Source organism: Nicotiana tabacum, chromosome 24 (genome assembly GCF_000715075.1).
Source record: "Nicotiana tabacum cultivar K326 chromosome 24, ASM71507v2, whole genome shotgun sequence".
NCBI classification, from domain to species: domain Eukaryota; kingdom Viridiplantae; phylum Streptophyta; class Magnoliopsida; order Solanales; family Solanaceae; genus Nicotiana; species Nicotiana tabacum.
The window spans coordinates 69,285,884-69,311,450 of NC_134103.1; the positions used below are offsets into that span (position 1 = coordinate 69,285,884).

The 25,567-nt window shown below is 40.3% G+C and overlaps 1 protein-coding gene across 1 annotated transcript; it reads left to right on the top strand.

Moving 5' to 3' along the window:
• The first annotated feature begins 726 nt into the window (after positions 1 to 726).
• Positions 727 to 25,362, top strand: LOC142178201 (uncharacterized). Its single transcript, XM_075247527.1, has 8 exons — positions 727 to 924; positions 1,546 to 1,834; positions 2,605 to 2,798; positions 3,042 to 3,118; positions 3,357 to 3,540; positions 3,619 to 4,110; positions 4,603 to 5,068; positions 24,926 to 25,362. Exons 1-8 carry the CDS (start codon positions 727 to 729, stop codon positions 25,360 to 25,362), a joined length of 2,337 nt encoding a protein of 778 aa, XP_075103628.1.
• Positions 25,363 to 25,567: the final 205 nt, after the last annotated feature.

The following is a 25,567-nucleotide window of genomic DNA, read 5'->3' on the forward strand; positions in this document are numbered from 1 at the left end:
CTTGTAATATAGTATTACAAGTTAGTGAGAGATTGAGAGGTTAATTCCTAGGTTGCATAGGTTGTAATCTAAAAGTTTCTCAGTAGTGAAGTTGAAATCCTACAAGGGTAGGTTGTGGTTTTTAATCCTGTTGAGCTGGAAATTTTTCACGTAAAATTACTCTTATCATCTACTTACTGCAGTGTGCGTGTGTTCTAGTGGAACTGATAGAACCTGGTTCTCTATAGAGTTTGGTGAACCCTTATATTCTATCAATGGGTATCATATCGGGTTCTTTTTATCAGGTTAACACCTAGAAAGGATTCTCATGGCTGCTCCTACAAACTTCGAAGAAGGCCAGTCTACTTACATACCACCTAGGTTCAATGGAAAGTATTACGAATGATGGAAAACTAGGATGCACGAGTTCATCATGGCTGAAGATTCTAAGTTATGGGATGTCATATGTGACGGACCCTTTGTTCCCACCAAGAATCTTGTCGACCTAGTTGTTGCCATTCCCAAGATGAGGAAGGAATTCAATGACGCTGATCGAAAGGCCATAGAAAAGAACTTTCGTGCAAAGAAAATTCTTGTTTGTGGTATTGGTCCTGATGAATATAACAGGATATCGGCATATCAATCAACAAAAAAATTTGGGAGGCTCTTCAGACAGCTCACAAAGGAACAACACAAGTTAAGCAATCCAAGATCGACATGCTCACAACTGAATACGAGCTCTTCAGGATGAAAGATGATGAATCCATCCAAGATATGCACACTCGCTTCACCTCCATTATTAATGAGCTTCACTCTCTTGGTGAAACTATTCCAAGAAACAAGCTTATCAGGAAAATCCTTAGTGTTCTTCCCAGTTCTTGGGAAAGCAAAGTGAATGCCATTACAGAGGCGAAGGACTTGCAGTCACTGACCATAGATGAATTTGTTGGCAATCTAAAAATATATGAAATAAAGAAGAAAAAGGACAATGAAAGAAGAGAACCCAAAAGGGAGAAGAACCCGGTCCTCAAGACAGACAACAATGATTCAAGTGGTGAGGATGGTGATATGGCTTACTTGACAAGAAGATTTCAGAAGATGGTTCGTAGGAATGGAGGCATTCCAAAAAGGGAAAACTCTAGCAAGCCAAAAAATTATGACCTCTGTCATAAATGTGGCAAGCCAGGACACTTCATCAAGGAGTGCCCTATCTTAAAGCAAGATCAGTACAAAAATAACTTTGACAAAATAACCAAGAGGAACCCGTCTCTTGATAAACGCTTCAAGAGAAATAATGCCACTGACAATTGTAAAGCAAGCTCTTGCTGCATGGGGAGACTCCTCCAGCGAATCTGAAGAAAAAGTGATCACGGTGATAGTTCAATGATGGCAGTGGAAAGTGAAGCAACTGAGTATGACTCAATCTTTGCCTTGATGGCTCAGTCTAATGATGATGAAGATGACGACGATGATGAGGTAAATTTCTTGGATGTTCAGAGAAATCTGAAATCTTATTCTCCCAAAAAACTCATGTCTTTGGCAAATGTGTTAATTGATGCTTATCAGAGTCTTATAAATGATAAAGATGCTTTAACTGTGGAGTTAGGAGAAGCAGAACAAACCAAAGATGACCTAGTAATCGTTGTTGATGATTTAAAGGAAACAATTGAGAACCTGAAGAAAAAGAAGGATGCCTTAGATGAGAGAGTTTCTAACATTGAGCATGAGAGAGATGACCTATTAGTGGTGGTAGTGGACTTGAAGGAGACAATTGGAGAACCTAAAATAGAGAGTAGGACTGAAAATTCTCAAAAGGGAAAAGAAGTTGCAAGCGAGGCACACATTAAGCTTGAAAGTGAGTTAAATTCAGTGAAAGTCTAGTCTGTGTGCCGAGATTGAGACAAACAAACAACTTCATGAAGAACTAGGAAGAGTGAAGAGTGATCTTGAAAAATCACTCAAGTAGACCTGCTCCTCTGATGCTATTACTGCCATGTATACCAACTATGAGGGAAACATGCAGGGGATTGGGTTCCAAAGGGAAAAGATTCCCTACAACCCTCACAACAAGTATGTTATTGTACCTGATAATTGGCTTTGCACTCACTGTGGCAACACTGGGTACTTTAAAGAAAACTGTAAGGCCAGATTTCAGTCACAACAGAAAAATAAAGTTTTCGCTGAAAAAGTAACTACTGGTAGAGAACCTGGTCCCTCATATAAAAAATGCATGATGCCTACTTGGACCAGAAGATCCTTCATTCACCCCTTCCCTCATTATAAGGGACCCAAACTCATTTGGGTTCCTAAGTCTAACTCCTGATTTTCTTGTGCAGGGAACAGTGAAAGGAAGTAGCCTACAATGGTACATGGATAGTGGCTGCTCAAAGCACATGACTGGAAGTACAAATGATTTCCTTTCACTTAAAGCCCTGCAAGGAGGGAGTGTATCCTTTGGAAATGGCAAAAAATGATACATTTTGGGAGTTGGAAGGATTGTGAAGTTTCTCTCACACTCAATCGAAAATGTGTACTACGTGAATGAGTTGAAGTACAACTTGCTAAGTGTTTCTCAGATCTGTGACAAGGGAAACAAGGTGGAATTTGTGTAAAAAATATGTACAGTCACAAACATAGTGACTGGTGAGGTGGTGCTAGTAGCAAAAAGATACAAAAATATCTATGTTGCTGATTTTGAGTCTCTGCAGAATGGTGATCTCAACTATCTAAGTGCTATTGATGATGATGCTGAATTATGGCATAAGAGGCTGGGTCATGCAAGCTTCACGTTGCTGAACAAATTGGTCAGGAAGGACCTGGTTCGTGGTCTGCCCAAGTCAAGTTTCAAGGATCACAAAGTGTGTGATGCATGTGTAAAGGGCAAGCAAGTCAGATCCTCATTCAAGCCCAAAAAGGAAGTCAGTACCTCAAAGTCACTTGATCTTCTTCACATAGATCTATGTGGACCCATGAGGGTGGCAAGCAGGGGAGGAAAGAAATATATCTTCGTTATAGTTGACGATTACTCCAGATTCACCTGAACTTTGTTTCTCAAAACCAAGGATGAAACCTTTGAAGTGTTTGTTGCTTTCGTCAAAAGGATTCAAGTGAAGATGGGTAATAATGTACTTTGCATCAGGTCTGATCATGGGATAAAGTTCGACAATGCCAAATTTGATGAGTTTTGTACTGAAAATGGTATCACTCATAATTTTTCGGCTCCAAGAATACCTCAACAAAATGGTATTGTGGAGAAGAAAAAATAGAACTTTTAAAGACATGGCACGGACAATGTTGATTGACAGTGGGATCACATAGAATTTCGGGGCTAAAGCTGTCAATACTGCTTGCTACTTGGTGAACAAGTGCATGATTAGGTCCCTTTTGAACAAGACTCCATATGAACTCCTGAATGGAAGGAAGCCCAAGCTGACACATATAAGGACTTTTGGGTGTAAATGTTTTGTCCTCATCAATGGAAAGGAAGCTCTTGGAAAATTCGATGCGAAAAGTGATGAAGGAATCTTTCTGGGATACTCATCCCAAAGCAAAGCTTACAAAGTATACAACAAAAGGACTCAATGTGTTTAAGATAGTATACATGTGATATTTGATGAATCTCACCTCTCATGTGAGAAGGACAGACGTGTTGACCAAGATGAAGAACCTTTATCTGTTCCAGGTGAAGTTATTGGCATGGAAAATGGAAAGGCAGACATGAGGAGTCATGTCAAGGAATCCACTAAAGATGATGCAAATACATCTTCATCCATTAGAGAGGAACCTGGCCCCACGATAACAACAACTAAAGCTGAAAATAGAGTTGCCGATGCAGTCCAAGGTACTCAACTTGCTGAAGTAAGAAGCGGCCAAGAACCTCAGTCAGATACACCTGGGTCCTCTACAAATGAGATTCGGGTACCAAACTGGAAGCACAAAAGCTCACATCCTCTTGACAACATAATCACCCCTCTTGACTCAGGTGTTCAAACCAGATCAAAAACCAGAAACTCAGTTGCCTTTTCAACCTTTCTTTCTCAAATAGAGCCCAAAAACATTAAAGAAGCGTTGAAAGATGCAGACTGGATCACAGCCATGCAAGATGAGCTGCATCAATTTGAAAGAAACAAGGTATGACACCTGGTCCCTCGACCTGCAGATCAAACTATTATAGGAACCAGGTGGGTATTCAGGAACAAACTTGATGAGTTTGAAAATACAACAAGAAACAAGGCAAGGCTTGTATTTCAAGGCTACAATAAGGAAGAAGGGATCGATTATGATGAAACGTTTGCTCCAGTTGCTCGAATGGAAGCCATTAGAATTCTTATTGCCTTTGCATCTCATATGGAGTTCACACTGTTCCAAATGGATGTCAAAAGTGCATTTCTAAATGGATATCTGAAAGAAGAAGTCTATGTCAAGCAGCCTCCTGGTTTTGAGAGTCACGAGCATCCTGAGCATGTGTTCAAACTGGACAAGGCATTGTACGGGCTAAAGCAGGCTCCCCGGGCTTGGTATAAAAGGTTGTCAAAATTCCTTCTAGAAAATGAATTTACAAGAGGAAAAATTGACAACACTCTTTTTCTGAAAAAATGAGGGAGGAACCTCCTCATTGTTCAGGCATATGTTGATGATATCATCTTTGGAGCCACAACTAACTCTCTTTGTGAAGAATTTGCAAAACTCATGGGGAGTGAGTTCAAGATGAGTATGATGGGTGAATTAAATTTCTTTTTAGGACTTCAAGTGAAGCAATCTCAGAAGGGAACATCGATAAGTCAGCAGAAGTACTTCAAGGAATTGCTGAAAAGGTTTGACATGGAAGAATCAAAAGTCATCGACACCCCTATTGCCACAACTACCCGTCTAGACATGGATGAACTTGGTTCCCCTGGAAATCATACCATGTATAGAGGGATCATAGGGTCACTCTTGTACCTTAATGCAAGCAGACTAGACATTGTGTTCAGCGTGGGCCTTTGTGCAAGGTTTCACTCCAATCCAAAGGAATCTCATCTGAAGGTTGCCAAGAGAATATTCAGATATCCCAAAGGAATGCAGGACCTGGTTCTCTACTATCCCTCACGTGACTGTCACGCCCCTCTTTCTCGCGAAAACGGGTTTCGACATTGACAACTCTTTTAAAAGGAAGGGTTATTAAAAGAGAGAGTCGCCACCTAACGGATTAAGGTGCGTTAGGGCACCTATTTGCAAATGACTCAGGTTTACTAGTTTGCGTCACCAAAGATCGGGTATGGGCTCAAATTACCTCGAGGAGAAGGTGTTAGGCACTCCTCGAGGTCCACAACTGTGGGTCCCAGTCGAACTCAAATCATGTAAATTAGTCTAAGAGAAAAGAAACAATTTGGACAAAGAAAGAACTATTTTAATAGGAATGGGGGGGGGGTCCTAAGTTTTTTAGCCTAAAGGATCACCCCGTGCAACATAGATAATACTTCGTAACTCCCTCAAGACGGGGTGTTATTCATATTATTCAGCGGACACAGACTATCATCTCCTGCTACCCGATTACTATCTTTAAGTTGTTTACCTAAAGCGCTCTATTTGATTCTAAGTCGTACCCTATGCGTGTACTACCCGTCCCATGCCTATGGTCCAGGAGGCATTTGGACCTCTATTTTAGGGTAGTTCTAGACCTTAACTTAGGTTGCTCAAAAGGAGAAAACTAGGCGACATACAAAAATAGTTAGGACTTTCAAATAGAAACAAGTATGGGCTGAAGTTACCCTCCGCATTTAGACATCAAATGCAGGCCAAACTGATTAGCACTAACAATTTTATTAATTGCAAAATCACAGAATCCTATAGGCCTGATCTCTATGTGATACTGAACGAATGAGCAGACAGTTATACGCAAAAGTTAGTTTCTTAATACAATTACCAAGACCTACATAAATTTGCCTACTGATTTTTAGCATAATGAGATTAAACATACTAGCATGATGTCTAGATGTTTTGTGCGATAGTAAATAGTGGCAATCACAGAAGCATATCCAGAATCACTTGTTTTGATCCTATAGGCATGTTTTCTAATGAGGATAGTAGCACAATGTTTGACAAAACTCCTGAACCAACGGGGAAAATGATAAATAAAACTGATTCAAACCTATAGGCATGCTTTCTACAATTTGGTCCAGTTTTAGATCCTATAGACATGGTTTCTAGAATAAGGAAGCATGCAAACAAAATTTTTGCACATACATTGAATCACACAATTTTCTATAAGCACAATCTCTAACAAGCAGAAATAAAACACAATTGAACCAAGTATTGAACCTATAGGCAGGGCTGCTATCATATGATGACTGAACATAACAAAGTATCTATAGGCATGATTTCTAAAATATGACATGTAATAACACATTATCGAACCTATAGGCATTATCTCTACCCAACTTGTTGCAAGTAAGATTAAAATCCCTTTCCCAATTTTACTAATACCCCACAATATTATTACAATAATTATTACAGACCCAGAATGAATATAGTAAATTACAGAATAGATATAGCTATAGGGAGCCTACAGCAGGCCCAAATACACCTGGATAGGCCAGGCCTTCATTCTCACAATTCACAACAGCTCCAAAATTTCATATTCATAGATACAAAACAACTAACCGTTGAGTGATTCACCCAGTGAGCATATGTCAAGGCTGAGCATATAGAACCCAAAACCCTAGTGTGTCAGAGTTTCCAAGGGCTTCAAGAACCCAGGGCAGTGCACACACTAGGAAGGTTGATTAGAAATAATTCAGAGGAAAGACTAGGGACCAGGTCTTAGTGTGTCAGAGTTAACAAGGGTCACAAATAAACCCTGAGCAGTGCTCACACTAGGGAGGTCAAAGGACAAAATCTAAGTAGCCTTGGCTTTCAGCCGGCTAAGGATAAGAATTCAGAAGGACCAGATAGTAGAGGAATAGAATGACGTCAAGGGATTCCACTGAAGGACAGAATCAAATGAGCATATAAAAACAAATAACAGACATACTTAAACTTAAAGCAGACTTAATCAAGTTTCAGGAAATGAATTCAATCACATGCTAGCAAGGGAAGTTAAAAGACAGATTTATAGTGGTAAAAGAGAATTCAGATTAGGCTAAGTGCAGAAACTAGTGTCATAAGAAGAAATCATATCAATTGGCAGTAGACCATAACATGCTGAAAACTAATTAGGGTAATTACTAGATATGTCAAAACAGGACCAAACAGGCCACATTATAGTGAATTCAGAAATAGACTTGTTATCCTATTAATGAATACATCCATACCTAGTTAACTAATCCATAGAAGGAGATATGAGAGCATGTTCAAAGAGCAGGATAATAACAAACTTAAACTTCAAGAGGTGGCTATCAGTGACATATAGGTTAGGCAGAATCAAATTAATCAACTCAAAGTAGGTCTAAACATGTCTCAAACTACGGATGTAATGGCATTTAGGTTTGCAGAGTCTAATTGAAGTAACACATTAAACGAAATGACAAATAAATCAGAATGAAATGGCAAAGGCTTGTTAACTCACCAGTTAAAATGAAACAAGAAAGAAAGAAATCCTACAGTATTGTGAATATCACCCAAAGAGCAAGAACTCAGAATTTATGACCTTGGCTTTCAGCCGGCCGGGAACAGAAGTACAGAACAAGATTATTCAAGAGTAAGGAGTATACAACTTTAAATTTATAGCTTTTTAATAATTTTCAAGGATTTTCGAACTTAACCAAAGGGGAGTGGGGAGGGGTTTAAATAGTGTAGGAACTAAACACATAAATATGGAAATATAATTAATTCAAACAATCAGTAAAGAAGAAAAATTTTAAAACCCTAGTTTTTAGGTAAACTCCACAAAGTCGGCAGAAAATAAAGGCAAAGAAGTCACATATTGTATAAAATGAACATAGACATAAATATTATTCACAAAACACAGAATCGAACTAGATTTAGTTCAAATAAAAAGGATCTAAAACCCTAATTTAGGGCAAGTAAAAATAATCGGTAGAAATAGACAGATTCATACATAATAAGGTGAATATAGATGAGATAGTACTTAAAATTAAAGCTTGAACTAATTTCGGTTCGAATCAAAGAGAATCTGTAAACCCCAACCTTAGGGTTAAGTACGAATCAACAAGATACGAACAAATCGGACTCACACAATGCAAAATAACGTGTTTGGACTCAATATTGTCCAGATTCAAGAGACGAAAGTTAAATAGGACAAAATCAAAGTAAGAGTACTTGCCATGTTTAGGCAAGTACTAGGTAATACCGTAGAAAATCACCCAATAATGAAAATATATTGAAATGGTAAGTGAATGGGAAGAAAATTCCATTAGAAGCGGGATTGTGAGAGGAATTGTTATGAGGCGGCGGGCTAGGGTTCTTCAGAGGGGAGAAAGTAGAGATGCGGCGGGTTTGGAGGAATGGGGTTAGGGTTTGAGGACGGGTGATATAAGGAAAAAGGGGAGGCATTTGTGAGTCGTTGATCATTTTTTATCAACGGTTGGAATTTGAACAGGGGTTGGGTCGGGTTAATTAAATGGGTATGGGTACTGGGCTAATGAGTTTGGGCTTGGGGTAATTGGGTTATGTTTGGGTAGTTAGGTCCGAAATTAATTATGAAATTAGGGCCAGATTTTAAATACCCAATTTTAACAAATAAATAATTTATAAAAATAATAGATAAATATAAAAAATATCAGTTGCGCATGCAAATGATTAAAAACAATTATTTAATATTATAAAAATATAAAAAGTTATTATTTTGTATAAGGCCATATGTAGTTTTGGGTCCAGGCCATGTGTAGTTCTGGTTCCAGCTGTGGAATAAGCCGATGGAGTTATTGTAAGAATGGACAAGATATTATGGGAATGGTTATGGGTATTCGAACGGTTATCAGATGGAAATGGGTAACAGACAATGGTTGGTTACGTTTTAAATAATTGCAGGATGTGAACATTGAATGGAAACCGGAGCGAAGATTGCTCCAGTTAGGAGAACGGTTACTTCTTGGATCACCTGCAAATTCAAAATACGATGCATACAAATACATATAGATTATTGCATAAATTTACGCATGATGCAAATTCCCTTTGGACTATGGAGATCGTCTTCGGACGGTGGGGATGATGTCCTTCGACCATGACGTCCTGGGCCATGAATCATGTGATAAGAGATTCGCATGCCATGAAATGATGTTCTCGGGCTATGAAGATGGTGCCTCCGAATTATGATGCCTTTGAATAATTATGTGTAATATTGAGAGATCCTCAGGCCATGGCATGGTGTCTTCCGACTATGAGGATGATGCCTTCGGATTATGACGCCTTTGGATAAAATGGCGATGTTTCAGCCTATGATATGCAATGACATGATGCTTGACCTAAAACAAGACAGAGCTTAGTCTCGTGTAAGAACCGGGGCCAGAGCTTAGCCCCGAGAGAAGAGAATAATGCAAGGGTTTTGAACAACGTAAAATTTGTGGTTATGCATGGAGCGACAATGCTTAGTCTTGGGCAAGGTTGGAGACAATGCTTAGTCTCATGCAAGATTGGAGACAATGCTTTGTATCGTGCAAAGGGGAAGCAATGCCTAGCCTTATGCAATTGAGGAGGCAGTGCTTAGCCTCATCCAAATATTAGAGACAGTGCTTAGTCTCATGCAATTGAAGATAGTGCTTAGCTTTATGCAATTAAGGAGGCAGGGCTTAGCCTCATGTAATGGAAGGCAGTGCTTAGCCTTATGCAGCTAAGAAGGCAGGGCTTAGCCTCATGCAAGATTTGAGACAATGCTTAGTCTCATGCAATGGGAAGGTAGAGCTTAGCCTTATGCAATTGAGAAGGTAGGGCTTAGCCTCATGCGAGATTTGAGACGATGCTTAGTCTCATGCAGGATTGGAGACAATGCTTAGTCTCGTGCAAAGGGAAAGCAGCGCTTAGCCTTATGCAATTGAGGAGGCAGGGCTTAGCCTCATGCAAAGATTGGAGACAGTGCTTAGTCTCATGCAAATGGAAGGCAATGCTTAACCTTATGCAGTTGAGGAGGCAGGGCTTAGCATCATGCAAAATTTGAGACAATGCTTAGTCTCATGCAATGGAAAGGCAGAGCTTAGCCTTATGCGGTTAAGGAGGCGGGGCTTAGCCTCATGTAAGATTTGAGACAATGCTTAGTCTCATACAATGGGAAGGTAGAGCTTAGCCTTATGCAATTGGGGAGGCAGGGCTTAGCCTCATGCAAGATTTGAGACAATGCTTAGTCTTATGCAATGGGAAGGTAGAGCTTAGCCTTATGCAATTGAGGAGGCAAGGCTTAGCCTCATGTATAAAGGACAGTGCTTAGTCTCATGCAAATGGAAGGTAATGCTTAGCCTTATGCAGTTGAGGAGGCAGGGCTTAGCCTCATGCAAGATTTGAGATATTGCTTAGTCTCATGCAAATGGAAGGCAATGCTTAGCCTTATGTAGTTGAGGAGGCAGGGCTTAGCCTCATGCAAGATTTGAGACAATGCTTAGTCTCATGCAACGAATAAATAATAAGTGATAGCGGAGTATTTCTTAGTTGTGGATGAGTTCGGTAGCCTTGTTGTTGTGAAGACAGTGATTCTAAGGTGCGCACGTACTGGCAACTATCTCCTGTTCCTACATTCAAAGAAAAATCGTGAGTATTGCGGGGGAGGTTGGTTCGTGCCTTTGTCTGCTCCGCTCCGCGTTGGAATCCTGTTCGAGTTACCATGTGTAGTATCTGTCAAAACAAAGTAATGTGCAATTTAAAAATTGATTAGATGAACCAATAACTGCGACATTGTTAGAGATATTGCGACCTTCTTGCCATAGAATTTTGAGGGTCCTCCTCAAAATTCTGCCCCAGTTACCTAGACGAATCTCTGGTTGTTCCGCATGCGGTGCCGTTGGCTGAGCTTGCCCCAGAATTTTGAGAGCATACGGTGCCGTTGGCTGAGCTTGCCTTTCTGATTGTGGGAAAAAATGAGAATTTTATTGCTGCCTACATATCCCCTCTTAAACGGGAATTAGGTCAAGCGTAGTTTAATTACATCATATGAAGAAATGCAAAAATTTTAGACATAGTATCTTTTGACTGCATCTGAATTGATAGGCTTTGGCCAAATTTCTCCATCCATCTCTGCCAGTATGAGTGCTCCTCCTGTTAGTACCCTTTGAACCATATAAGACCTTTGCCAGTTGGGTGAGAATTTTTCTTTGGCTTCATCCTGATGTGGAAAGATCCATTTCAGCACCAGCTGCCTTGGTGTGAATTGTCTAGGTTTGACCCTTTTGTTGAAAGTGCTGGACATTCTGTTCTGATAAAGCTGACCATGACACACCGCATTCATCATTTTCCCATCAATGAGAGTTAACTACTCGTAGCGACTTCTTATCCATTCGGCATCACTAAGCTCAGCTTCTTGTATAATTCTCAAGGAAGGAATTTCTACCTCGGCGGGGATGATGGCTTCAGTACCATAGACCAATAGATAAGGAGTTGCCCCGGTTGACGTGTGGACTGTGGTACGGTATCACAATAAGGCAAATGGTAACTTCTCGTGCCACTGTTTGTGATTCCCTACCATCTTCCTTAGTATCTTCTTAATGTTCTTGTTGGCGGCTTCCACAACTCCATTCATTTGAGGCCTGTATGCTGTGGAATTCTTGTCCTTGATTTTGAAGGTCTCGCACATAGCTTTCATTAGGTCACTATTGTGATTGGCGGCGTTGTCGGTGACGATGGACTCTGGAACCCCGAATCGATAAACAATACGGCCCCTGGCAAAATCTGCGACGACTTTCTTGGTTACAACTTTGTAAGATGCAGCTTCAACCCACTTTGTGAAATAGTCGATGGCCACTAGAATAAACCTGTACCCATTTGAAGCGGTGGGCTCGATTGGTCCAATGACATCCATTCACTAGGCAGCAAAAAACCAAGGAGTGCTGGTTGCATTAAGTTCATTTGGAGGTACCCGTATCATATCTGAGTGTATCTAGCACTGATGACATTTCTGGACATACCGGATGCGGTCTGTTTCCATAATCATTCAAAAGTATCCGGCTCTAAATATATTCTTGGCTAGGACGAAACCATTCATATGTGGGCCGCAGGTTCTGGCGTGTATCTCTTCGAGCAGTTTGGAAACTTCCTTGGCGTCAACACACCGTAATAATCCTAAGTCTGGAGTCCTACTGTACATAATCCCTCCACTTTGGAAGAAATGTTTGGACAATCTTCGGAGCGTGCGTTTTTAGTATGATTTGCATGCTCCGGGTACTTTCCTTTTGCCAAGTATTCCTTGATATCATGGAACCATGGATTCCCGTCTGGTTCTTCTTCAACATGAGCGCAGTAAGAAGACTGATTATGAATCTTTACCGGAATAGGGTCGATGAAATTCTTGTCCGGATGCTGTATCACGGAGGACAAAGTGGCCAATGCGGCTGCGAACTCATTCTGGATTCTCGGGACATGTCTAAACTCTATCTTCGTGAACCTCTTCATCATCTCTTGAACATGATATAGATATTGTAATATCTTGGTATTCTTTGTAGCCCATTATCCCTGAATCGCCAATTACCAATAATTCTTGGATATTCATGTCAACGGCCAAATTGAGCTCCAATATGCAAGCCTCGTATTCTGCCATATTATTGGTGCACGAAAATCTGAGTTTTGCGGATACCGGATAATGTTGACCTATTTCTGACACCAAGACGGCTCGAATACCCACTCATTTGAAGTTTGCGGCTCCATTGAAAAACATTCTCCACCCATCATAGGCTTCGCTGATATCTTCTCCTACGAATGATACTTCTTCATCAGGAAAATATGTTTTTAGTGGTTCGTATTCTCCTCCTACAGGATTTTCCGCAAGATGATCCGCTAATGCATATCCTTTAACCGCCTTTTGAGTTACATAGACAATGTCGAATTCACTCAACAATATCTGCCATTTTGCCAACTTCCCTGTAGGCATGGGTTTCTGGAAGATGTACTTCAGAGGGTCCATCCTTGATATGAGATATGTGGTATAGGCACAAAAGTAGTGCCTCAGTTTCTGGGCTATCCAGGTCAAAGCACAACAGGTGCATTCCAGCAAAGAATATCGTGCTTCGTAGGGTGTGAACTTCTTACTCAAATAGTATATGGCATGTTCTTTCCTTCCCGTCTCGTCGTGTTGTCCCAAGATACAACCGAAAGCCCCATCTAATACATAGAGATAGAGTAGCAGTGGTCTACCAGGTTCTGGCGGGACCAGGACTGGCGGTGTGGACAAATATTCTTTGATTTTGTCAAAAGCTTTGTGGCAATCTTCAGTCCAATTGGTTACGACATCCTTCTTTAACATTTTGAAAATTGGCTCACAGATCATGGTTGATTGTGCTATGAAGCGGCTGATGTAATTAAGACATCCCAAGAATCTCATCACATCTTTCTTGTTCTTTGGAGACGGTAAATATCAGATAGTCTTGACCTTTGATGGGTCTAGCTCAATTCCTCGGCGGCTGATGATGAACCCTAATAACTTTCCTACGGGGACCCCGAAGGCACATTTTGCGGGATTCAATTTCAAATTGTACCTCCAAAGCCGATCAAAAAATTTCCTCAAGTCTGCTATGTGATATGTACTCTTCTTGGATTAGATGATGATGTCATCCACATATACCTCTATCTCCTTGTGTATCATGTCATTGGAAATAGTTATCATGGCCCTCATATAAGTGGCCCCAGCATTCTTTAGACCGAACGACATTATTTTATAGCAGTACACCCCCCATGGTATGATAAAAGCCGTCTTTTCGGCATCCTCTTCATCCATCCAGATCTGATGATATCCTGCGAAGCAATCTACAAAGGATTGGAGTTCATGCCTGGCGCAATTGTCGATCAATATGTGTATGTTGGGTCACGAGAGATCATCTTTGGAACTTACTCTGTTTAGGTCCCGATAATTGACGCATACTCTGACTTTCCCATCCTTCTTCGGAACTGGCATGATGTTAGCCAACCAAGTTGGATATTCAACCACTCTGAGAACCTTAGCTTTGATATGTTTGGTGACTTCTTCTTTGATTTTCAAACTCATATCTGGCTTGAACTTTCTGAGCTTCTGCTTTACTGGCGAACACATTGGGTTGGTAGGTAGTTTATGAGCCACTGTGGACGTGCTCAAACCGGTCATGTCATCATAGGACCATGCAAAGATATCCTCATATTCCTTCAGGAAACGAGTGTATTCTTCTTTCTCTGATGGTGACAGTTGAATGCTTACACGTGTTTCCTTGACCGTTTCGGAGTCTCCTAGATTAACTGTTTCAGTCTCATCCAAATTTGACTTAGGCTTGTTTTCAAAGTTTTCCACTTCTGTTACAATTTCCTCGGGCATTATATCCCTTTCCAGATCTTCTAAATCGTTATCTTTATGTTGTGTTGTCTCATTACATGTCACAGTCATAAGTTCATCGGGGTAGGTAATAATAATGTTGTAGAAAAAAACGTAAAGAATAATAAAAAATATAAATGCATTTAGATAAATCTTGAAAACGTCAAACACGTGCGGCTCGATAACCCAAGCAATTATTTCAAAACAAAACATGCTTAAAACAAAATGCTGAAAACGTCTTAAATGCTCATAAAAAATGCTTTTTAAAAAAATGATGCTAATTTTAAGGCTACCCAGGAACTCGATGGGCCCTTGATGGTGCAACAGTCCAGTTCTTGAGAACAGCTCCCTTCTCCAAGGTCTGGATAATGAGGCCTTCCTCCTCTTCCTCCTCAACTATCGCACTACAATCTATGTCTCCGTCATCCAGAAAAAGATTCCTTATACCGGCTAGAACTTTATCTTCTTCAGACTCCCACATCATGTCAACTTGGTAAAATGACTGGCTCAAATGTGGTACTGGTTGCTCTAGAGGGTAATAAGGATAATTCCATGGTGGCGACTAATTCTGATACTTGTGCCGTGTGTATTCATACCCAAGCCCAAAAGTTGTGCTGTGACGCTTTAGCTGTATTGGTTTGGTGATCCCCTGGAGATTCTTGCCGAGACCTTTGCCAGGCTCATACCCTGTCCATGCCAATATGCCTTCTATCTTACTGCTCCACTATTTTTCCTTTTCAATTGCGTTGACGTGCTCGATGTTATGATATGTTTCTCCACCTAACTTCCTTCTATTCTCGATGACCGGAGCAGTTTGACTGGTGTAAATGGGATTACTTCTGTCCCCATGGATGATCACTTCATGGCACCTCATGATGGTTCCATTCAAACTTCACGACCTGATGTAGAGTAAAAGCTATGGCCCCAACGACGTGTATCCATGGTCGTCCCAACAATAGGTTGTAGGTATCAGATATGTCCAACACTTGAAACTCAACATCAAACCAGGTTGGGCCCATCTGTAGGCTGAGGTTGGTTTCCCCAATTTTGGCCCTTTGAGATCCATCAAATGCTTTCACATTCATACTTCCTGCTCGTATCTCGTGGAGGCCTTTACCCAATCTTTTCAGAGTAGTTAGTGGACATATGTTAAGACTCGAACCCCCATCTATCAGGACTTTGGCAATGAACTTATCCTCAAATTGCACTGTGATATGCAGTGCCCTGTTGTGACTTAGTCCTTCTTGTGGTAGCTCGTCTTCATGAAAAGTGATCTTATGGCTTTCCAACATTTGTCCTACCATATTGTCCATCTCTCCACTAGTAATGTTGTTGGGTACGCAAGCCTCATTCAACACTTTCATCAACGCGTTCCTATGTGCCTCAGAATTCTGTAGTAGTGACAGAATGGATATCTGAGCGGGGGTTTTGTTCAAATGATCAACCACATAATACTCCCTTGCTTGAACCTTTCTCCAAAGATCATCCGGGCCGGTTTCAATGCTGGGATGCTTGGAAACGGCTTCTTTACTTGTTTTCCCCAAATGCTAGGGCGTGTAAACCTTACCAGTTCTAGTCATACCTTGTGTTGTACCATTTTCTTCCATTTTACCCTTTCCTTTCCTTCTTGCTTCTGCAACATAATCCCATGGTATAGCCTTAGACTTATAAGATGGTGTATGTGCTACCATCACGGTGAAGAGTGTTGTTACTTCAATCTCAAGAGGAGTTGGTGCAGCTACCTCAACTTCAATTGGTGTCTGATTTTGTACCATGATAGGTGTGAGAGTGACTAGAGATATTTCAGGATTATCCCCTTCTCGAATGAGTTTAATTGACCCCTCTGAGTCCCATTCTTCATCGGTCTCTATCATGTTTACCCCTCTGCCCTTGTGATCTGGGAGAGGATTATTTCGGACATTGGGTGCAGCCTCCTTTGTCTGCATGACTTTGGTGCCAATTAATGTCTGAATCTTATCCTTTAAAGTATGACACTCATCAATAGTATGACCTTTCATGCCTGAGTGATAGGCACATGTCTTATTTGGATTGACCCACTAAGAGGAATTTTCCATGTCGACAGCGGGAATGGGAGTGATATAACCGGCAACCTTCAGTCTCTCGTACAATTGGTCTACAGGTTCAACAATTGGGGCGTATTGTCTGGGTGGTCTGCGGTCGAAATTTGGTCTAGGTTTTTGGTAGTCTTGGCGGGCTGGTGGTGAGTGGTAGTATGCGGGTTGGGTGTTATAGGTATGGTAAGTGATGGCAGGTTATTGGTATATAGAAGGTGAAGGCTGATATGTGGGTGGAGGTATTTGGTATGTAAGAGGAGACTTCGGACCTTGGGCTACCATTACTGCACCTACTTCTTTCTTCTTGGAGATACCTCCTGACTGCAGGGCCTTATTCGTGGCTTGGAGTGCTTCAAAATTTATCACCATTCCGCTTTTGATCCCTTCTTCTATTCTCTCTCCTTACTTGATGATATCAAAAAATTTATGGTTTTCAATAACCATCAATCTTTAGTAGTATTGCGGATCCTGAGCTCTGACGAAGAACTTATTCATCTGTTCTTCTTCTAGCGCTGGCCTTACTTTTGCAGCTTCAAACCTCCACCGAGTAGCATACTCGCGGAAAGTTTCCGTTGGCTTCTTTTTGAGATTTTGAATATAGAAAACGTCTGGTGCGTTTTTTGTGTTAAACCTGAACCGATCCATGAAATATGATGCCATGCCTACCCAATTAACCCATTTCTTTGGGTTCTGACTGATGTACCAAGACAGGGCGTCTCCAGTGAGGCTTCTCATGAACAGCTTCGTACGGATTCTTTCATCCCTGTTAACTCCTACAAGCTTGTCACGATATGTTCTCAAATGCACCTTCGGATCACCTGTTCCGTCAAACATCTCGAACTTGGGAAGTTTGTAACCCTCCGGCAGTTCTACGTCTGGATGAATACACAGATCTTCATAGTTCAAACCCTCAATGCCTTTACCCCCTTCGACACCCTGGACTCGGCTTGTGAGCTTCTTAAGTTCCTATGCCATATTCTTGATGAGCAGGTCCTTATCGGCAGATTCTGGTATGTATGGGGTTTGTTGAGTGCGGTGAGGTAGAGTTTTTATGAATATAGGGTTACTTTGGTGGATACCAGGGGTTTGGGTGTAGTGATGATCATTGGTTGAGTTTTGCGGATCGGGGGTGGGTTGTAGTGTATTTTGAGGAGTATGGTAGGTAGTAATTTGTGGATACTGAGTCGGAAGATGTTGGTGTTGAGGAGGAGTTAGCACTGGTGGAGGGTTAGGACTTTGAGGAGGTGTGGCGTATTGATGAGGTGCAGGAGGATTTTGTGGATTTTGGTTTGGTGTGTTTTGAGGAGGTGTTGGGTTTTGGGCATTCTGTTGGTTAATATCTGGGACGTTTAAGGTGAGGGAGAGGTTTGCCAAGTTGCGGACCTGCTCAAGTTTCCCTTCCAATTCCAGTATTTTCTGCTCCAACCATAGAACCAAATCATTTTGTGCCGGAGTACTCCGACCATCTGAAGTTCCAATATTTTCCGCATGCGCAACGTTATCTTTCCTGATACCACTTATGTCATCCATCTTAGCCTTTCCCTTACTTTTAGGATCACTTGGAGGAGGAGGAGGTGGAGGGCCTCTAGATCTGGTATGATACGCTGATGATTCCAGTATGCAAGAACCAACCTTAGGGGGTGGGAATAATCAAAGCAAAGAAAAGCAAAAAGGTAAACAAGTCAGTAGGGGATTTTGGAAGGATATTTACAGTATTTAAACATGTATTGCAGAATTATAAATTTGCGTCCTAATTTTGGGGACCTCATTGTGCCTGAGGTAGGCCTAGCGACACATAGATTTGGAGAAACTTGATGTCGATAACTGTCTCATTTCATTAATGTAATAAATAGATCAAACCTCTAAAATGACAATAATTAAAAGAGTTGCTAGTGGCATTTGCCTTATTACAATCAATTTCTAAAATGACTCTAGAAAAGCAAATAAACAAAAATTATATTCTATTTGGTCCTGGAGGGACCCTCTCCAAGCTTGGCCTTCTTGGCCCCATCGATCAAATTCCCTAGGTCGCGCATGTCCAGCAGTAGATACCCCCTTGCTAGGTGTCCTCATTCGTTTCCCTCTGTATTCTGACAATACACGATCCTTTTCCTCATCTTCCCTTCAAGTTCCATCAAACCCTGCTCTAAGTACTCCAACCTCTCTGCTGATTTTGTAGCAACTTCCCTCCATTCATTGATTGATTCCATGTCTATCTTGTGTTGTTCCGAATGTCTAGCTTCAGACTCAAGGATTCTCTTGCGCAACCTCTTGTATTTTACTTGTGCTTCAACAGCATCGTCTATGACCCTATTTCCTCAATCGATCCATGTCTTGACTTCTCCTGCTTTGTCATCATCCAACCATGATAGGTAGAAATACACATGACCGACGTGGTACCGATTTGGTTCGATGGTATCCTTTTCCACATTAATCTTCAAATGCCACATGTGTTGGGCCTCACACTTAAATGGAATGGAACCACCCTGAAAGTCTGCTTTGTAGTGAACCATCTTAGAAACTCGTGGTATGACTTGTTTTCTCCCAGCCTATCTCATGACCCTGGTAGGAGCATAAAGATAGATACCCCTCAACCCGATCAGCACTAAGTGAGGAACATCCCTGCACCTGATGATGAGCTCGCTAGTAGGGAACCACTCGAACATCCAATGGACCTTATCATCAGTCAAATTGCTAAAGAAGTGTACCCAATCTACGACATTTTCCGATTGTGCAAACCTGTTTGGGATGAAAGTCATTCTTTTTGGATGGTGAAAGACTATGTGGTCATTCCATGGTCGCTGCAGAAATTCTTGACGATACTGTCCTCTTTGAAGATGCTCCAACAACCATATTTGCAGTAACAAATTTTAACCCTCAAAATGTCTGAATCCCTTCTGACAACGGTCCAAAGCTCGGTATATCTCTGCCACGATCATTGGGACAATAGTGTAAGTTTGTCCCTCAATCCCTTCCATTAAGGGCTTGGTAACCATAGCCAAATGAGTGTGAATCCTGTCTCCTTAAATTGGAAATACTATCATACCCAGAAAAGAGACAATGGACATAAAAACCCGACGATGAGTCCCGCCCAAGGAAGTGATGGCAAACTCATCATGATAGATACGGTAGGATGTGTTGTGCCCATAACGCTCATAGAGGAAGTCGAAAGGTATGTAGTACTTCTTCAAGCATACGAACTCGTCATTCTTTCTAAGACCCATCATTTTCAGAAATCCCCTAGAAGTACGATTTTCTAGTACCAGCAGACCAGGGCTATCCCAGGGTAGCCCGGCAAAACCTCTTATTTCCTCAAGAAGGGGAGTCATCTCTATGTTACCAAAACGAAAAACAACCCTCTTTTCATCCTAGAACATAGTAGGGGCCTCGATCAGTACATTGTTTGGCTGAATGTCCATCAAAGAAGGTAAATTTCCAAGAATTCTTTTCATATGGTTCTTGTCGCTTGGTGAGAGATTTTCTCACCAGTCTAGAAATAGAGGTGAGATACTTCGGACCATGCCGAACCTGGGGACTTCGTGCCTCATTTCTACAAAACAAATAAAGTTAGCCCTTTCCCCCTCCACGTTTGACTACTTACACATTAATGATTAGCATATCGGCACGTTTTCTCCAGATAATGCACATATCATGATCATGCCCGTTGGGATTATGGAAATCCCGATGGACTTTGGACAAGGATTTCCTTTGAGAGTTATTATGCGGACAACATTCTAACTCATGCTAGGTTTGGACATGATGCATACACAGTTAACATCAGAGTAGGGTTTTCTATAGAAGTCTAGACGGTACCCTCAAGCGGACAACATAAGAGGGAAAGGCACGGAACCATCGACTGCACCGCTGATCGACTGGTTTTACCGTAAATAAGCCTTTCCAAATTTAAAAAGGGTAATATTGGAAGAGTGCGGACACTCATCAAGTGTCGCTATGGTATTAATTGCGCACGAGTGGAATATGATGCAGAGCATGTAATTATGCAAAAAATAAAACAACACCTTGTCAAGTATTTTGCATGATGAAAGCGATAAATGCGGTATTTAATAAATGTAAAGACAGGAAAGAAAGAAAAACAAAGAAGGAGTTAGTTCGCATAATGGAAAAATTATAATAAAGCGGTAAAAGGGGTAGGGATTGGGTAAGACATAAAGATTGAAGCCAGCGAACAAGGTTAAATGAAAAGTTGCATGTACATTCATGTAAAAGGGAAAATAGGGAAGGGGGTGTGCATGTAGCAAATAAACGGTGAATTCGAGCATAAAATAATAAAGACACGCTTATCGAGGGAGACTAATTCACACAGACCAAGTTCATTATGGTAAGAGCCTAAGGATATCCCCAACAGAGTCGCCATGCTGTCGCGCCCCTCTTTCTCGCGAAAACGGGGTTCGACATTAACAACTCTTTTAAAAGGAAGGGTTATTAAAAGAGAGAGTCGCCACCTAACGGATTAAGGTGTGTTAGGGCACCTATTTGCAAATGACTCAGGTTTACTAGTTTGCGTCACCAAAGATCGGGTATGGGCTCAAATTACCTCGAGGAGAAGGTGTTAGGCACTCCTCGAGGTCCACAACTGTGGGTCCCGGTCGAACTTAAGATTATGTGGATTACGATTAAGCAAGGTGATCAATTAAACAAAGGGAATTCATTTTAACAGGAATGGGGGGGGGGTCCTAAGTTTTTTAGCCTAAAGGATCACCCCGTGCAACATAAATAATACTTCGTAACTCCCTCAAGACGGGGTGTTACTCATATTATTCAGCGGACACAGACTATCATCTCTTGCTACCCGATTACTATCTTTAAGTTGTTTACCTAAAGCGCTCTATTTGATTCTAAGTCGTACCCTATGCGTGCACTACCCGTCCCATGCCTATGGTCCAGGAGGCATTTGAACCTCTATTTTAGGGTAGTTCTAGACCTTAACTTAGGTTGCTCAAAAGGAGAAAACTAGGCGACATACAAAAATAGTTAGGACTTTCAAATAGAAACAAGTATGGGCTGAAGTTACCCTCCGCATTTAGACATCAAATGCAGGCCAAACTGATTAGCACTAACAATTTTATTAATTGCAAAATCACAGAATCCTATAGGCCTGATCTCTATGTGATACTGAACGAATGAGCAGACAGTTATACGCAAAAGTTAGTTTCTTAATACAATTACCAAGACCTACATAAATTTGCCTACTGATTTTTAGCATAATGAGATTAAACCTACTAGCATGATGTCTAGATGTTTTGTGCGATAGTAAATAGTGGCAATCACAGAAGCATATCCAGAATCACTTGTTTTAATCCTATAGGCATGTTTTCTAATGAGGATAGCAGCACAATGTTTGACAAAACTCCTGAACCAACGGGTAAAATGATAATTAAAACTGATTCAAACTTATAGGGCATGCTTTCTAAATTTTGGTCCAGTTTTAGATCCTATAGACATGGTTTCTAGAATAAGGAAGCATGCAAACAGAATTTTTGCACATACATTGAATCACACAATTTCCTATAAGCACGGTCTCTAACAAGCAGAAATAGAATACAATTGAGCCAAGTATTGAACCTATAGGCAGGGATGCTAGCATATGATGACTGAACATAACAAAGTACCTATAGGTATGATTTCTAACACACGGCATGTAATAACACATTATCGAATCTATAGGCATGATCTCTACCCAACTTGTTGCAAGTAAGATAAAAATCCCTTTCCCAATTTTACTAATACCCCAAAATGTTATCACAATAATTATTACAGACCCAGAATGAATATAGTAAATTACAGAATAGATATAGCTATAGGGAGCCTACAGCAAGCCCAAATACACCTGGACAGGCCAGGCCTTCATTTTCACAATTCACAACAGCTCCAAAATTTCATATTCATAGATACAAAACAACTAACCGTTGAGTGATTCACCCAGTGAGCATATGTCAAGGCTGAGCATATAGAACCCAAGACCCTAGTGTGTCAGAGTTCCCAAAGGCTTCAAGAACCCCGGACAGTGCTCACACTAGGGAGGTTGATCAGAAATAATTCAGAGGAAAGACTAGGGACCAGGTCTTAGTTTGTCAGAGTTCTCAAGGGTCACAAATGAACCCTGAGAAGTGCTCACACTAGGGAGGTCAAAGGACAGAATCTAAGTAGCCTTGGCTTTCAGCCGGCTAAGGATAAGAATTCAGAAGGACCAGATAGTAGATGAATAGAATGACGTCAAGGGATTCCACTGAAGGACAGAATCAATTGAGCATATAAAAACAAATAATAGACATGCTTAAACTTAAGGTAGACTTAATCAAGTTTCAGAAAATGAATTCAATCACATGCTAGCAAGGCAAGTTACAAGATAGATTTATAGTGGTAAAAGAGAACTCAGATTAGGCTAAGTGTAGAAACTAGTGTCATAAGAAGAAATCATATCAATTGGCAGTAGACCATAACATGCTAAAAACTAATTAGGGCAATTACTAGATATGTCAAAACAGGACCAAACAGGCCACATTATAGTGAATTCAGAAACAGAATTGTTATCCTATTAATGAATACATCCATACCTAGTTAACTAATCCATAGAAGGAGATATGAGAGCATGTTCAAAGAGCAGGATAATAACAAACTTAAACTTCAAGAGGTGGCTATCAGTGACATATAGGTTAGGCAGAATCAAATTAATCAACTCAAAGTAGGTCTAAACATGTCTCAAACTACGGACGTAATGGCATTTAGGTTTGCAGAGTCTAATTGAAGTAACACATTAAACGAAATGACAGATAAATCAGAATGAAATGGAAAAGGCTTGGTAACTCACCAGTTAAAATGAAATAAGAAAGAAAGGAATCCCACAGTATTGTGAATATCACCCAAAGAGCAAGAACTCAGAATTTATGACATTGGCTTTCAGCCGGCCGGGAACCAGAGTACAGAACAAGATTATTCAAGAGTAAGGAGTATACAGCTTTAGTTTTATAGCTTTTTAGTGATTTTTCAAGTATTTTCGAACTTAACCAAAGGGGAGTGGGGAGGGTTTTAAATAGTGTAGGAACTAAACACATAAATATGGAAATATAATTAATTCAAACAATCAGTAAAGAAGAAAAATTTTGAAACCCTAGTTTTTAGGTAAACTCCACAATATTGGCAGAAAATAAAGGCAAAGGAGTCACATATTGTATAAAATGAACATAGACATGAATATTATTCACAAAACACAGAATCGAACCAGATTTGGTTTAAATAAAAAGAATCTGAAACCCTAATTTAGGGCAAGTAAAAATAATCGGCAGAAATAGACAGATTCATACATAATAAGGTGAATATATACGAGATAGTACTTAAAATTAAAGCTTGAACCAATTTCTATTCGAATCAAAGAGAATCTATAAACCCCAACCTTAGGGTTAAGTATGAATCAGCAAGATACGAACAAATCGAACTCACACAGTGCAAAAATAACGTGCTTGGATTCAATATTGTCCAGATTCAAGAGACGAAAGTTAAATAGGATAGAATCAAAGTAAGAGTACTTTCCATGTTTAGGAAAGTACTAGGTAATACCGTAGAAAATCACCCAATAATGAAAATATATTGAAATGGTAAGTGAATGGGAAGAAAATCCCATTAGAAGCGGGATTAGGAGAGGAATTGTTGTGAGGCGGCGGGCTAGGGTTCTTCGGAGAGAGAGGCGGAAGGTTTGGAGGAATGGGGTTAGGGTTTGAGGACGGGTGATATAAGGAAAAAGGGCAGGCGTTTGTGAGCTGTTGATCATTTTTTATCAACGGCTGGGATTTGAGCAGGGGTTGGGTCAGGTTAATTAAATGGGTATGGGTACTGGGCTAATGAGTTTGAGCTTGGGGTAATTGGGCTATGTTTGGGTAGTTAGGTCCGAAATTAATTATGAAATTAGGGCTAGATTTTAAATACTCAATTTTAACAAATAAATAATTTATAAAAATAATAGATAAATATCAAAAATATCATTTGGGCATGTAAATGATTAAAAACAATTATTTAATTTTATAAAAATATAAAAAGTTATTTTTTGTATAAATAATATAAATTATATGTATGGGCTATTATTGCAAAAATGTGCAATTTAGCCCTGAAAAATACAAATATAATTATAAGAAATGCACTAAAAATATTTAAAACCTTATATGGGTATAAATAATAAGTTTAGATAATTAAATCAGCATAAAAAATAATTTGTAGGGATATTATTGGATATTTATATAATAAAATACAGAAATAAATTAATTTAAAATCTTTAAAAATTATGAAATAATACTTGTGTGTGCTTGTAAATCAAATGATGGTGCATATGCACTATTTTGAAGGTATATATATATATATATATATATATATATATTTCTGAGGGAAAAATCGGGTATCAACAGTGACATCTTTGATCTTATTGGGTATGTTGACGCTGATTATGCAGGATATCTGGTGGACAGGAAAAGCACGTCTCGAATGGCACATTTCCTGGGTTCTTGCCTAATCTCGTGGGGTACAAGGAAGCAAAATTCAGTGGGACTCTCAACTACTGAAGCGGAATATGTAGCAGCTGCTTCTTGCTATGCTCAATCGTTGTGGATCAAGCAGCAGCTGGAAGACTTTGGAGTGTTCTCAGATTGTGTGCCTCTCCTATGCGACAATACAAGTGCATTCAATATGGCCAAAAATCCAGTCCAACATAAGAGAACTAAGCATATTGATGTGCGTCATCACTTCCTCAGACACAATGTTGAAAAGGGGCTCATTTGCATTAAATTCTGCAGCACAGAAGATCAGATTGCAGACATATTTACCAAGGCCTTGATTAGAGAACATTTTGAAAGAAATCATCTAGCACTGGGATTGATAAATCCCAACTGAGAACCTGGTCCCTTGGTGATTGACTATGAAAGACATGTTCAGGTAAATTAGCTAAAAAGTATTTTCTGGCAAAGTCTAACTCATCTTTATACCGTTACAGGTAGACACGCATGATGATTACTGAGCAAATAGCAGTTGATGTAGTACGCGCTGGTAAAAAGGGCAAAGCTTATAGATGCAAGATTAGTCAGGGAACCTGGTTTCT